The 15,548-nt window shown below is 43.7% G+C and overlaps 1 protein-coding gene across 2 annotated transcripts in view; it reads right to left on the bottom strand.

The window, feature by feature from the left end:
* The window catches only part of roraa (RAR-related orphan receptor A, paralog a), a 245,173-nt gene that overhangs the window by 56,851 nt on the left and 172,774 nt on the right, over positions 1–15,548 (bottom strand). The window contains exon 1 of one of the 2 annotated variants that reach the window (XM_033967474.2): positions 1,618–1,733. The exons of the other annotated variant lie outside the window; for it this stretch is intronic. Within the exon in view, the coding sequence (XP_033823365.1) occupies positions 1,618–1,648 (31 nt within the window). The 5' untranslated portion in view covers positions 1,649–1,733. Of the gene's footprint in view, positions 1–1,617; positions 1,734–15,548 lie in introns of those variants that run through there. 2 annotated transcript variants of the gene reach the window in all.

Below are 15,548 nucleotides of genomic sequence, written 5' to 3'. Positions count from 1 at the left end.
ATGCATTATTCATTACACTGTAACACTGAATCATAAAATGATAAAGTTGTTTCTTTATGATTTCATTTTAAAATAATTTTAAATTATAATATGAGTTTGCACTAAAACCTAAACACGGGTCAGAGTCAGAACAAAGGCGTCGTTACACTGAACTATAGCAGACACAGTCACATGAATCAGAGGAGCCCGTATCACCTCAGAGGAGCCGGTGTCACTCTGGGTTCATCTGTTTCTGTGGCAGATATGACTTCTTCTGCTGAGATTCAGATGAGTTTCTTTAGCGCCGCGTGTTCACTTTTTAATTTCATTTTTGACACTGTCCCTAAATCCTGAGCCGGAGCTCGGAGCCTCATTTACATCACATTATCAAGTTGGACAAACCCTGGTAATATCTGATATGACTGTGCACACTGTGTAACACACACGTACAGATATGCACGCGCACACACAGACATACACACACATATGCATGTGCACGGTCACACATACACACATGCATGTGCACACTCACACATGCACACATGCAAGCGCACACATACACACACACATACATACACACACACATGTATACACACACATGCACAGATATGCATGCACACACACATATATGAATGTGCACACTCACACATACACACATGCAAGCGCACACATATACACACACATACACACACGTGCACACATGCAAATACACATACACACATTATAAACCATTAAAAACTCTGAATCTGCTTTGTAAAGAGTTGTGTGGACGAGCAGAATGGGGCAGAATAATAAAAAGTTTTTGATTAAATTACAACAATTTACATATAAAAACAAAAGGCTGGTGTTTCTCCTGATGAAGAACGCCTCTAAAGTCTGACCCTGTGTTTCTCCTGATGTTTGAAGAACACCTCTACAATCCTCGTGCAGCTCCTGTTTGTAAAATAAGAGCTGTGTCTTTGTTGCAGAGCGCAGAGCACCTGAGCCCGGCTCGGAGCATCCAGTTCAGGCATGCGTGAGTGCGAGCGGCGAGCAGCGCGGCTCCATGTGCAGCTCCATGTGTGCATGCATGACTCTGTGATGGAGGGGGAGGCTGGGATTAACACACTACATCAACAGCACCACCGCTGGGAGCACCCATGGCACTCTCCTGGCCACACATGTAAACCAAGGCCAAAAATAGGTCAGTGGAACAAACACATGCTCCAGAATACTCCGAGAGGTGAGCTCCAGAGCCCCCACGCAGCTCTGACGCGTCCCCGACCAGCAGTCCCCTCCTCTGGGCTCAAACTACCACGTACTCCCCCTCCTCGACCTCTGGACCTTTAGTGTGTCTCTGCTGTAGAACTTGTGCTGTGAGCTGGAGCTGTGGAGGCGAGCGCGACCACAGCCCCTGTGGTTTGTGCAGCTGCAGAGAAGCTCAGTATTCTGCACTAAACCTCAGAACAATCACATGTACGGAGCAGCCCCGGAGCCGCCGGAGCCGTCAGAAGACGCTGCTCCCAGCCTCCCTCCCTCTCTCTCTCCCTCTCTCCCTCACACACTCATGCAAATGAAAAGCCAGGAGTTGGCAGTCCGTGAATAGCAGCACTTGTCGACTTGTTACTGGGAGCAGAGATGGATGCAGTTTGCTCTTACCTTTCATCGCTGAAATCACAAAAAACATCATTTAGCTTCCAGTCCATATGAGAGCGAGTGTGTTCAGAGCAAAGCCTTCCACTGCTGTCTCAGCAGCAGCTGGCCACCACAGCTCTGCCTCTCTGCTGCGAGCATGACCACACCAGAATCCATGTGACTGTGACATCACGCCCCCGTCTGCCTGGCCCCGCCCCCTGCTCTTTGATTGGCACAGCATGCAGCCAGTAGGGGCGCTGAGAGCTCAGGCAGGAGCTGGCTGTGGTCCCGCTGATGGCAGTGTGCAGGAGACACACAGAGCACTCACACTGTCTCCTCAACATGATCCAGCAGCTCCTCTGCCCTCGCACATACACAACACAGAATACAGCCCATCTTTATGTATGTGCACAAACCTGGGATTAAATATCTCACTTCTGCATGTGGCCTTTTTATGGCACATTTTTTTACATTTTATTTTTTCTGGAACTTAAATAAAAATGTAACTTATTTTAATCATGTCTATAATAAAATAAATATCTTGAATCTTTGGTAGTTCGGTTTGATAGTGTCGCATCTGCAAATATGTATGAAGTGAGTTCAACCCCCCCCCCCTCCACACACACACACACACACACACACACACACACACATAGCCCTCTCTCTCCCCCCTCCTCCTCCTCCTCGCTCATCCGCTCTCATATGATAATCTGTTCTGACTCCTAACCAGCTGCCTCACTCAGATACAATATTCTGGTTTTAGTGCAATCCAGCCTTGGCCAAAACCCACATGGCACTTGGCATTTCCCAGAATAAGCCGAAGCTGTAAAATTAACTACCAAAATATATACACCCAGAAAATGATGTTTTTACTGCAGCCTCCCCTCTCATTACACGGGACAGGACCTTTGTGTAATGTATGTGTCCTGATCGTAACCACTCCGTTCATTTGTTGTGCTCGTGTTTACTGAAGAGAGCTAACGATACATAAAATGCAAATGAGCTGTCAGGGGTCGGAGGCATAAATCTCCTCCTGACTATGTTTTATGCAGACCTCCGTGATCCATTACAAACGCTAACGCCATTAACTAGCAGCGTGTCAACCGCGGCTACGCTAACGGCTAATGAGAGCGGGCTGCGAGCGCGGAGACGAGCTCAGACAAGAGGCGTGCACGTACTCGCTGATGTTTCAAATGAGGCCGGGCTCAAAACGCATCAATGAATATATTTTAGTCTGACATTAATCTTTGTCACAAGAAGAAGAAGCAGCAAACGTGTATTTTAACAAGGTAAACAAGTTCTGAATTATTTTGTATAACCTCTGACCAAAGATATGTATGATTTGAGATGTCACGTTTATTTCTATAGCACGTTTAACTTCAGCTGACCAAAGTGCTTCAGATAAAAGAAAACAAATGTATATATCTTGTATATATATATCTTGTATATATATATATATATATATATATATATATATATATATATATATATATATATATATATATATATATATATACAAGATGTGTCCTTATAATCCAAAAAAGTCAATTTTCAACACAACTCATTTTAGCTAAAAAAAATCATCCAGATAATTTTGTCTTGACAACAAATTATTTTATTTTAATTTTAGGGGGATGAAGTTGCTAAAAGCTAACGTCGCTAATTTCCCATGAAAACTCTTCCATGTAGGCCTACAAAATATAAAAGTGAAACGCATGGAGAGGTCTTTTTGCTTTTACTGCTCGGCTTCAAATCTGTAATGAACAAATTAGCTTTTACTGAGAAACAAAAGTCATTCTAATGAATTTCTTTCCAGTCTGCGATCTAAAATAAAACACAGTAAAAAAACATGAGTTAAACAGAAGTGTCTGCAGCAGTGCATTAGCCAGAGCATTAGCGAGCGCATTAGCCAGAACATGTTTGTCCCACAGGAGGCAGTGAGCAGCTCCCGACAGGACGCCGATACACGAGCCTCACTCTTTTTCATTAGAGCATCGACTGAGCCACAAAGGTCCTGATCCCCGGCCCTCGGCTCCCAGCACGGCTCTGAGCTCTGGGCAGGCTGCTCCCTCATGCTAAACATGTTAGCAAACCAACGCTGCTCCCTCACTTTAAACATGTTAGCAAACACGCTGCTCCCTTGTGCTAAACATGTTAGCAAACCAACGCTGCTCCCTCACTTTAAACATGTTAGCAAACACGCTGCTCCCTCGTGCTAAACATGTTAGCAAACCAACGCTGCTCCCTCACTTTAAACATGTTAGCAAACACGCTGCTCCCTTGTGCTAAACATGTTAGCAAACCAACGCTGCTCCCTCACTTTAAACATGTTAGCAAACACGCTGCTCCCTTGTGCTAAACATGTTAGCAAACCAACGCTGCTCCCTCACTTTAAACATGTTAGCAAACACGCTGCTCCCTCACTTTAAACATGTTAGCAAACCAACGCTGCTCCCTCACTTTAAACATGTTAGCAAACACGCTGCTCCCTCACTTTAAACATGTTAGCAAACCAGTGCTGCTCCCTCACTTTAAACATGTTAGCAAACCAACGCTGCGCTCTCACATTTTAAACATGTTAACTCCCTCACTTTAAAAATGTTAGCAAACCAACGCTGTGCTCTCACTTTAAACATGTTAGCAAACCAACGCTGCGCTCTCATTTTAAATATGTTAGAAAACCAACACTGCTCCCTCACTTTAAACATGTTGCAAAACAACACTGCTCCCTCACATTTTAAGCATGTTAGCTCCCTCACTTTAAAAATTTTAGCAAACCAGCGCTGCTCCCTCACTTTAAACATATTAGCAAACACGCTGCTCCCTCACTTTAAACATGTTAGCTCCCTCACTTTAAAAATGTTAGCAAACCAACGCTGCTCCCTCACTTTAAACATGTTAGCAAACCAGCGCTGCGCTCTCACTTTAAACATGTTAGCAAACCAGCGCTGCGCTCTCACTTTAAAAATGTTAGCAAACCAACGCTGCTCCCTCACTTTAAACATGTTAGCTCCCTCACTTTAAAAATGTTAGCAAACCAACGCTGCTCCCTCACTTTAAACATGTTAGCAAACCAGCGCTGCGCTCTCACTTTAAACATGTTAGCAAACCAGCGCTGCGCTCTCACTTTAAAAATGTTAGCAAACCAACGCTGCTCCCTCACTTTAAACATGCTAGCAAACCAGCGCTGCGCTCTCACTTTAAACATGCTAGCAAACCAACGCTGCTCCCTCACTTTAAACATTAGCAAACACGCTGCTCCCTCATTTTAAACATGTTAGCAAACCAACACTCCACAAAAGCAGCCGAGCATTAAAAGCAGAAAGACCTCTCCCATGTTTCACTTTTAAATTCTGCACACAAAACCGTTTTTGAACCTGGCAAATGAGCGACATTAGCTTTTAGCAACTTGATACCAGGTCAGTTTACAAGACAAAATAATCTGGATGATTTTAGTTTGAGTTTAAGAGAGTGCTGGAAATGAACTTTTTTTGGATCATAAGGCGCATCAAACCTATAACTTTTTGTCCATTTCACAGATTAGATTTTTTCTTTTAAGCAGTGCAAGGCAAGTTCATTTGTATAGAACAAGTCGTACACAACGTAATTCAAAGTGCTTTACAGCTAATGTTATTCGTACACGTTATACACATATTCATATGTTAAATCACCTGCTAATTATTTCACATTAATTTGACGTTTTCCTGCATTTACTGAACACAAATCACAGATGATGAAGTGAAACTGAAGTGGAGGTATCTTCATGTTTGTGTAACTGAAGTGGAGCAGAAGTGGGAAGCACACGGAACAGAATGAGTTTCTTGGAATCTTCAGTGGATAAAACGTAAAACTCAAAGAAAACAACATTAAGTATGTTTTGATTTGGGAACGAACCACAGACGTTTTCTAACCTCGAAATTTGAAAATTCTATAAGTTCTTGGTCAACTTCTTGGTCAAACTCCAGGTCTGTTTGTGATGAGGAAACAGTGTTAGAACAGATCAGAGAATAGTGTCAAATGGGCCGTTTAAGGTGATATGGGCCCTTTACACTTTCAAGTCTCTCAAATTTCATCTGACTGGATCCATGCCCAGAAATCTTATACAGCCAACTAAACAAAATGTCGTCAGCTAAGACACCATCAACTGATCCTCACAGCTCCATGCCAGTTACCATGTGCCCATCCCTCTCTGTGCCGTGCCCGCCTGAGCCCACAGCACAATTACCCACTCCGAGAGCTTCTTCCATGAAAACAATACAGATCAATTTAATATAGATGCCAGAGAGTGGAGGGCATAATATTAGAGCCAGAACAGCGCCGGCCCACACCGCACAATCATAAACCAATTTGGGACCATTCGAGGCAATTTCCGGAGGGCTTCCACTGGTGGGAGGACTTCCATAAATCACCAGGACACCAGAGGAATATCTGTTTCCGGGCGAAGGGAGCCCAAAGTGTCCGAGGAAGCGCAGGTCGGCATTGGGCCATATTGAAACGATATTGGTATGTTTTATTAGATCATACATTTTTACCATATACTGTATATATAAATGGACATAGCTAACCTGCACAGGAAGTGATCACAGGCTGCGCTTCTGGCTCCAATTCACTTTCTATTGTAAAACTGTGGCCCCTCTCTCTGTAACTGCTACTGTGAGACTTGTCATTTTGGTCTTAAGTATACGTATTAACCCGCTCTACATGATCCTGGGGTTTTTATTTCACTATTTAGTCCATGAATCAAGATATGAACATTAATAACAGACAAATCAGGTGCCTTCTTTCCCTGAAGTTGGGAATATGGAACTTGGCTCCAAATTGGCCGCTATAACTGCCCCTATAACCTCGATGAGCTTCATTTGACTGGAGCCGGACACTGGTGAAGTCACACTCAGTCCACTTGTTTTTACAGCCTATGATTTTTACAAACAAAATGCTTTAACTAAAAATCCATATATAAGCAACTATCATTTTATCATGTCCAAAGTCATTGTGATTAATGATAATATTAATTAAATTATTAAAGTATTTATAATGGTTAAAGTCGCTGACAGTTTTAAAAATATGAATAATTATCGTTTTAATATTATCAATAAGTTCCAAATTTAAACTTTTATAATATAGTACAGGCCCGTCAACCAGAATCTGGGGGCCCGGGGCCAGAAGCCTCACATGGGCCCTCCTTTAATATAAATTAATATCAATGACTGAAACTTGTGGTCAGTCGTGTTTCATAAAAGGGCAGAGTCCTGTCACTGCAAACACAAAAGTTTTAAATGACATTTTCTCGGGGCTTGATGACTTGTGTACACTGTGTATCTCTGTTTAACTGAAGCTTTTGTTTCAGTGGATCATGGAGTCGTCTTGTCTGAAGCTGATTGGATTTGATAATGCTTCATGCGATTGGTCCAAAATGATCTTTGAAACATAACCCAGGCAGTAGTAGCTGATGGATTTAAATCAAATGATTTAACTTTAAGTTAAGGAGTGCCCCAATGTTCCACTACGTTTTACTATATTTATTAATTCCATTGGTTGCAATTTAAGAGAAAGCCTCATCTATTTATATGCAGATGATGCCGACTGGAATGCAAGTGCTCCCTCTGCTGATCAGGCAATTTTGTAGCAAAAACTTTATGAAATCCAAAATTCCCTCAAAAATTTTAATATCATTGAATGCAAATAAAAATAACTATATGATTTTTAAAAAAAAAACCAAACAAACATTGATGATGAAGTTATGTGTAAGCTACAAATCTTTATACACTAAATGGTACAATGATGTAAAGCATTTATAAATATCTTGGTTGTTGGCTTGATGGAAACTTTATAAAAGTTTTTCAAAATACATATTTCAGAATTATGTAACAGTTAAAAATCTAAATTATAATTTTATTACAGAAACAAATCTTGTAACTCATTGAATTGCAACATAAATAAAAAAAAAAAGTAACATTTCCCTATTAAATTGAAAATCTCAAAATTTCTAGGTGGCGCTGTCGAGCCGGTGTGTGTTGGACATAGGTGCGATGCACATTTTATGAAATTTTTCACTGAGCTGGTATATGTGGGACTTTTCGTCGACGTTCAGGGGGTGAAAATTGCGATTGTTTTGGCAGAAAAATAATAATAATAAGAAGAAACCGAGGAAGAACAATGCCCCTCGCCATCACTTCGTGAGTGGCGAGGGCCAAAGATGCAGAATAAAACCCTTTCAGTCACATGCAGATAAACAGAACTGTCCAAGTAGAGGCCTGTCTCACATCTTCAGGAAGACTGTTCCAGGTTTTAGCTGCAAAAAACTGAAATGATGGTTCTAGTCAGGACCCGAGCAGCAGTGTTCTGGATGTTCTGTTCTGTCTTAAGGCTCGTTTGGAGAGGCCAGTGAGCAGGACATTACAGTAGTCTAACCTACTGGACACAAATGCAGGATAAGTCTCTCCAAGTCTGGCTTTGACAGTATAACTTTGAGTTTTGTCATGTTTTTTTAAGAAGGTAAAAAGCTGCAGATGTTATTGATTTGATGTGGCTGTTAAAGTTGAACACTTATTAAAAACATCCACACACAGTGTGTGTAAATACTGAAGGTGAGATGGGTTAAGGGTCTTGCCTAAGGACACAACAACAATCTGCACCGGTGGGAACAGGGATTGAACTGTTAACCTTTCAGTCAGCAGGTCGACGTGTTACAAGCTAACTCATTAGAGCTAATAGAGCACTGATGCTAACATCACAGCTCTGTTTGCGCTGACACATGAGGAGCGGAGGCTGAGGCTTTTCTCCTGCTCCTGTAATAATAATATTTCATTTCCAGTCTTACGGCGACGTGTGTCACGCACTCAGAATAAGATGCTTACATAAACGCTGTGAAGAAACAAAAGCTTCATTTGGATTTCTCTGGGTGCATGTAAACAGCCAGCAGAGGCAGCGCAGCCCCAGGCCAGCGCCGCACATTCACATCTGTCACACAAAGCGCATATTTATAGAAGAAGGGGGTCAAAAGGAGATGTATGAAAGCAGATCGCTGGAGCACAGGTGAAGTGTACACCTGTCACCTGTCACACATCACAATCACACACGGCTCTATAGAATGTGTGACAAGGCGGCCGCCCTTCGTACTCCTCCGCAGTATTTATAGATCTGCTCTAAAGATGGTGGCGGTGTAAAAATATGATGTAAATATAGATTTCTGAATCAGGAGAATGAAATGATTGAGATGATGAGACAGTGTCACTCGGAGGAGCAGAGTCATGGTATTGATTTGCACAAAACTTTTTCAACTCCAAAGTTCCTTATGTGACCAGGACAAGAATACAAACTTTTTTTTATACAGGGCCAGTATTATGGTAAACAGTCACACTTTTATACAGCGCTTTTCCACCTTCAAGACACTCAGAGCACTTTACACCAAGGAACCACTCATTCAGTGTACACACACACAGGGGGCGAGGGGGGTTAAGTGTCTTGCTCAAGGACACAACAACAGCATTTATCTGGGAGCAGGAATCACACCGCTAACCTGTGGATCAGTAACTCTGACTGCTCTACCAATAATGTTTACATCAAGAGCGGGATTTGAACTGGGAACCTTCAGATCAGTGGTCAAACGCTGTACTTGCTGAGGCATTAGTCGTTGGTATATTTTATATTTTAAGACCATATATTTTAATAGTCAAATTGCTTTAACTAAAAATGCAACACTAATCTTTAAGCCTCATTTAAACGGCAGGCGAAAAATCTATATTTACAAAAGTAATGACTTAAAATGATCTTTCTTTTATGACAGATTTGTAATTTCACATTGATAATAGGGTTTGCAGCGCCTGTTTCTATTGAACAAAAACAATATGTTATACAAAATGGACTCTTGTGCGCTTTAATGCTGTTACCTCCTCATAAACAGACCTGGAGTTGTGTTTTGTTTCATTCACACATGTTTGAGTAACACTTTATTATTAGTCTGTCTACATCTTCAAATCTAAAAATGCTCTGTTCCACATTGTGATGTCATGAAGTGGTACTTTTCAAGTTAACAGCTCCTTTTACCTTTAGTTCAGTAGAGATGGGCAATTCCAGGATTGAAATCATCCACATGATTCTAGAAATGAAGGATGTATGGAGTTTAAAAACACATCACAAGGTGGAACAGAGTGTTTTCAGACTAATAATAAAGTGTTACTCAAACATGTGTGAATGAAACAAAACACAACTCCAGGTCTGTTTTTGATGAGGAAACATTAGAACAGAGATCAGAGAATAGTGTGATATGGACCTTTAGATTTCACAGTGGAGAAATTCAGTTGTTATGGCGACTCTTGATACACACCTTATAAACTCATCATAACTAGGATGTTCAGAATGCATAAGGTTAGTGAGGAATAACTGCAAACTGTTTAAAATGAACTAGTTCTGTTTTTCATGTTTTTTTCCCCACAATTTAAGTCAGGTACAGCGCCTTTTAGTCATTACAATAAAACATCAAAAGAAGAACAAAAGAAAAATTACAATTTTCTTATGAAACTCAGAACACGAAGATGCCAAACAGTAGGACAGAGAGAACAGTGCCTGAATATACTGTAGTACAAATGTTTGTAGCCACCTGCCACCCAGACAACATATAGCCCACTCTCCCACCATCATTACAGCCATAAGCAGGCCCACTCCAGGCTCCGCCCCCTGCAATCTCGCCACGGCGGCGGCGGGATCCTGCGTTCTGCTGGTGAGGCCTGTAAGTTGTTGAAAAGGGCAGAGTGGGGAGCTGGCCTTTGAGGTACAAGCTAACGAATGAAGTTCATTATTGAGGAGTAGAGCAGGAAGACCCCCTGGAGTGTGTGATGTATTACCCCCCGCCCTACGTGCACACTCCCTCCACGTGCACCCTCCCCCCAACATGCACACTCCTCCCAACGTGCACACTCCCCCAACATCAACAACGCCACTGATGGGGGGGAGGGGGGAGCGAGGGTGCTAGTTCAAATAGTTAATCTTCTATAGCTCACAGCAAGAAACAAAGGGATGTGCTCCAAAAGCTAAAGTTGTTTGCTTTTAACAAACACACGAGTGTAAGTGTGAGCTGATATGAAACAGCAGAACCTGAGTTTATCGTTTGCAACAAGAGCCAAGACAACACACAGCATCTGAAGAAGTCCATTCCACAGACACCTGTGCACCTCACATATCTTCTGATTATTAAAAATAATAAATGAAAATGAATGAAATGAAACTCTATTGACAAACACGGTTATTCATGAGCAGGTTGTGACTAAGGCAAAGGTCAGCGGAGGGTTAGGCTGGACTAATGATGTCGCAATAGGCTTGTATCGCTGAAGTAAATATAGACTATAATACTGAAACTAATTAATGCCACTGACACGATAAACACAACACACTGAAGACCTTTGCCCCCCCCCACAACTACTCCAACCAAAAAAGTCTGGCACCACATCTGGCTACGCGAGTGTGAGCCACAGACTGCCCTACTGCTTTCTCTGAGCGGAACTTGAGCAGAGCACTCGCTCACAGCCCGCAGCCGCTGGCCTCCCGCAGCCGCTGGCCTCCCGCAGCCGCTGCTCTCCCCCTGCAGCCGCTCTCTCCCTGCAGCCGCTCCCCCCCTGCAGCCGCTCCCACAGCCGCTGCCGTCTCTGTAGTGGACAGGACACTTTTACTCTTGACTTATGAGTTTGTTGCGGTCCAGGGGAGTGATTCGTCACTGAGCGCGCTCCTGCTGCCCCCTCACACATTAGTAATGTGGTCCACAGAGAAACACTGCTGTCATCAGCCCGCGCCTGGACCTTCTGAACAAGGTAGGTCAACAGCAGCGATGGCCCACTTTTAGTCTTTCACAGCACCTTTGAGTTTCCTCCCGGCTCAGCTCACGGACCGGCCCAAGGTACAGCACTCACTCATGTACTGTCAAAGAGAGTATTCACTGTGAGCAAGTGTACTGCGCCAGGAGACTCTATATGTCATACAGTACAATCTGTCACTTATAAAGCATCAGGGCTGGTGCCACTAAATACCATCAAAATATATACATATATTGAGTAAAGAGGCTTTTATCATCAGCCGCTGTACAAGCAAGTACAGTCAAAACACAGCCGCACACTTAATGTTTTTATTATTTTTTTATTTTTACTACGTACTACATTTTATATACACACATGGAAAAATCTAATATATGAGGTAAGATATATGCAATTAAAGAATTAAAGAATAAAAGTTCAATAACTGTACTGGATATTTTTTTATGTTTTATTTTTTTTTTTATAAAACCTAAAAAAGTCGTAGAAAATAGTAAAATTAAAGTAAGAAAAGAGGCTGTGTGCATGTTTTGACTGGGCGTGTCCATCCAAATGACATGACCTATACTTTCTGGCCACTCGGAGTTTGCAGAATTCCCAAAAGTGCCGATGCCAAAGCCCGTCTCCGGCTCACTCCTCGTTAGCACCAGTTTCCTCCATGTTTTTCCCGGTACAGACGCCGGCGCTGGAGCCAGTGTAAGCCCTGACCTTAACATCCAGGTAATGCGCCCTTAAATACCTACCTCCAGATTGTGTTTGTCATTTCTTTTGTGCAGATTAAGTGTAAAAAGGCTATTTGAAACCAAAACACAGGATTAAGGGATAAGGCTGCTCTGTGTCTTGTGAGGCGACCTTGATTGGGTAATCCGGCAGAACTGCACTCTTCCCTCTGTGCTACGTTCAACAGTCGGAGCATGGAACAGCTGATGTAACGGCTGCAGCATGTTGGCACCACACGGAGGAAAGTAAAACGAATTAGAAGAAGACGAAGAAGTCGACATATTGACGGAAATAAAACCCGATGAGAAACGAGGGGAAGACTCCGGCCCAGATGTGTTACTCACTGTGGTCACATGTAAGAATTATAAAACATTGCAGATGCATAAATACGTCACTCATTCAGATTCACATTTTGACAGCTCCGTCTGTGTTTCCAAAAACGGTTTTAAATGAAATTCCACAACTCTTCCTATGGCCAAACAACACGACTCCCCCCACTCACACGCCCAGACCGGTTCCACTGGAGACAAGGCAAGCAAAGTGTCTTGCCCAATGACATAACAGGAGGATTGGACTGCTGACCTTTGGGAAGAAGTAAGATTTAAATCAGACCTTTTCTTCAAACTGTTCTGTCCATACATGCCCACTGTGACACGCCCACTGTGACGTACACGCCCACTGTGACACGCCCACTGTGACGTACACGCCCACTGTGACGTATACGCCCACTGTGACACGCCCACTGTGACACACCCACTGTGACACGCCCACTGTGACGTACACGCCCACTGTGACGTACACGCCCACTGTGACATACACACCCACTGTGACACGCCCACTGTGACGTACACGCCCACTGTGACACGCCCACTGTGACGTACACGCCCACTGTGACACGCCCACTGTGACACGCCCACTGTGACACGCCCACTGTGACACACCCACTGTGACACGCCCACTGTGATGTACACGCCCACTGTGACGTACACGCCCACTGTGACATACACACCCACTGTGACACGCCCACTGTGACACGCCCACTGTGACACACCCACTGTGACACGCCCACTGTGACGTACACACTTCCTTCTCCAGTTTTATTTTCTTAATCGCTGATACTCGTAGTATTCGGCAGCGTCATGTCGTCATTTTGGTGCAAATTTTTAAAAATGAGCTGTTCTAGTGTGATGTGCAGCTGTCCATAGGGGGCGCTGACAGCATGCTGGTGATGACGTTTACAGCCGACATCAGCTCCCATTGAACACCGCAGTTTTCTAACATCGAAGCAGACTTGTTTCTTTTATTAAGTGGTTTTAGATGAATAATATATTTAAAATGTGAAAATTATAACATAATGATCCACATGGTCACAGATGAGAACCATAGAGACACAATCATAATAAAGCTGGTGTTTAATTTAATATATTTTCCTACACGTTTACAGCACTGAAGTGGAGGAAGTTTGATTAGTTGAGTCTGCATTATGACTATAACGATGCATCACTATATGTATCAGGTACATCACACACAACACTGGTTTGTCAGTGAAGTCTTTCAAGAGTGTGGCATGGTGTGCTTTTATTTGAACAGGGACAGTGCACAACATTACATTGCCCTTAAAAAACAGGAAAGATGTATGGTACCAGGTTATAGCAAAAATACTCATTTCCACCTGTAGTCCCTGGACAGGCTGATGTTAAGTAAAAGTAACAGTTTGGTGTAGATGGATCAAAGACCTGTAAACATATGGTACATACATCTAGTACAACACATCTCACCTCTCAAATACGACATTTCTAAAAACATTCAGTTCACCCCCCCCCCCCCCACCCCCCCCCCCCCACCCCCACACACACACACACCCACACACTTCTTTCATACACATTCACTAATAGGTGCAAACTTGCTTTGATATTAGCCTCATTCGGTGATCCTTGTGATGCACTAGTGTAAGTAGTGTAACCAGTTAGCAAATACAGGGACCGACTGTAGGACATAATCCTTGTTTATTTTGTGATTTTTGAGGGTTTTTTTTGGTTCAGTTCTGAGGTAAAGCTCTGTGGTCTGCAGTATGACTCTGAAATGACACACCAACATTCTGGACCAGTCGCCCAGAAAATGTCTTAGTATTTGAACTTTTATTTACACAAAGTTGTTCTGTCGTTACTTGAGAGAAAGAGAACAGCTGCATAACACAATGGGAGCAGTCTGTCTTATTTTATATTAGTTTAAAGTAAATAAATGCTGTTTTTAGTCTCTGCTCTGGTATCGGTCGATATCGGGATCGACAGATACTTAAAGCTTCGGTATCAAAATCTGAACTGAAAAAGTTGGACTGATGCATCTTCTTGCACGAGAAGTTACTCCAAGCATCCACACTCCTCCACCTCAGCTCACACACCTCCACCTCTCCTCCACTCCTCCTCTCTTCCTCACACTCCTCCACCTCTCCTCCGGTCCTCCTCTCTCCTCATACTCCTCCACCTCTCCTCCGGTCCTCTTCTCTCCTCAAACTCCTCCACCTCTCCTTCGCTCCCCTCACACCTCTCCTCCTCTCCTCCACTCCTCTCCTCACACTTCCCCACCTCTCCTCTGCTCCTCCTCTCTTCTCACACTCCTCCACCTCTCCTCTGCTCCTCCTCTGTCCTCACACTCCACCACCTCTCTTCTGCTCCTCCTCTCTCCTCACACTCCTCCACCTCTCCTCTACTCCTCCACCTCTCCTCCACTCCTCCTCTATCCTCACACTCCTCCACCTTTCCTCCACTCCTCTTCCCTCCTCACACTTCGCCACCTCTCCTTCATGCCTCTCCTTGCCTCACACTCCTCCACCTCTCCACCCTTCCCTTCCTTCACCTCCCTTCCCTCCCCTCAGCCTACACTCTTCCACCTTGCCTCCTTCTTACCCCTCTCCTCTCCCCTCCACTCTCCTCTTCTCCTCTCTCCTCACACTCCTCCACCTTGCCCCCCTCCTCTCCCCTCTCTCCTCTCTCCTCACACTCCTCCACCTTACCCCTCCCCCTCACACAGTACGAGCGTATCTTTGATGCCTGCTCTGGCGTAGTGCTGAGCAGTGGAAAAGCGCCCGCGTGCCCGTTATGCGTGGATCCTAATGATGACGGGGGACATGACAGCGGGTTAAGCGAGCCCTGTGTTCTCCTGGTACACGCCCACTTTAGCGCTCGCACAAACACAAACTCAAAGCAGCGGGGAAACGGGCCGCTTCTAATAGAGCACATTCAACAAAACCTCCACAATCACATCAGCACATATGTCAGCGCCATCACCAAAGCCCTCAGCGAGCACTTTCTCTCCGACTCCGGCTCCGCTTCTGAAGACAGCGGGCTTCTGCTGCCAGACATAATTACCTAAGTTTGTTTTCGCACAAAGATGTTTTATTCATTTACTCCTGCGCTGGTTTGGTTTGAGGAGACC

Source organism: Periophthalmus magnuspinnatus, chromosome 6 (genome assembly GCF_009829125.3).
Source record: "Periophthalmus magnuspinnatus isolate fPerMag1 chromosome 6, fPerMag1.2.pri, whole genome shotgun sequence".
Classification (NCBI taxonomy): Eukaryota; Metazoa; Chordata; class Actinopteri; order Gobiiformes; family Gobiidae; genus Periophthalmus; species Periophthalmus magnuspinnatus.
This window is presented reverse-complemented; position numbering and strand designations above follow the sequence as displayed.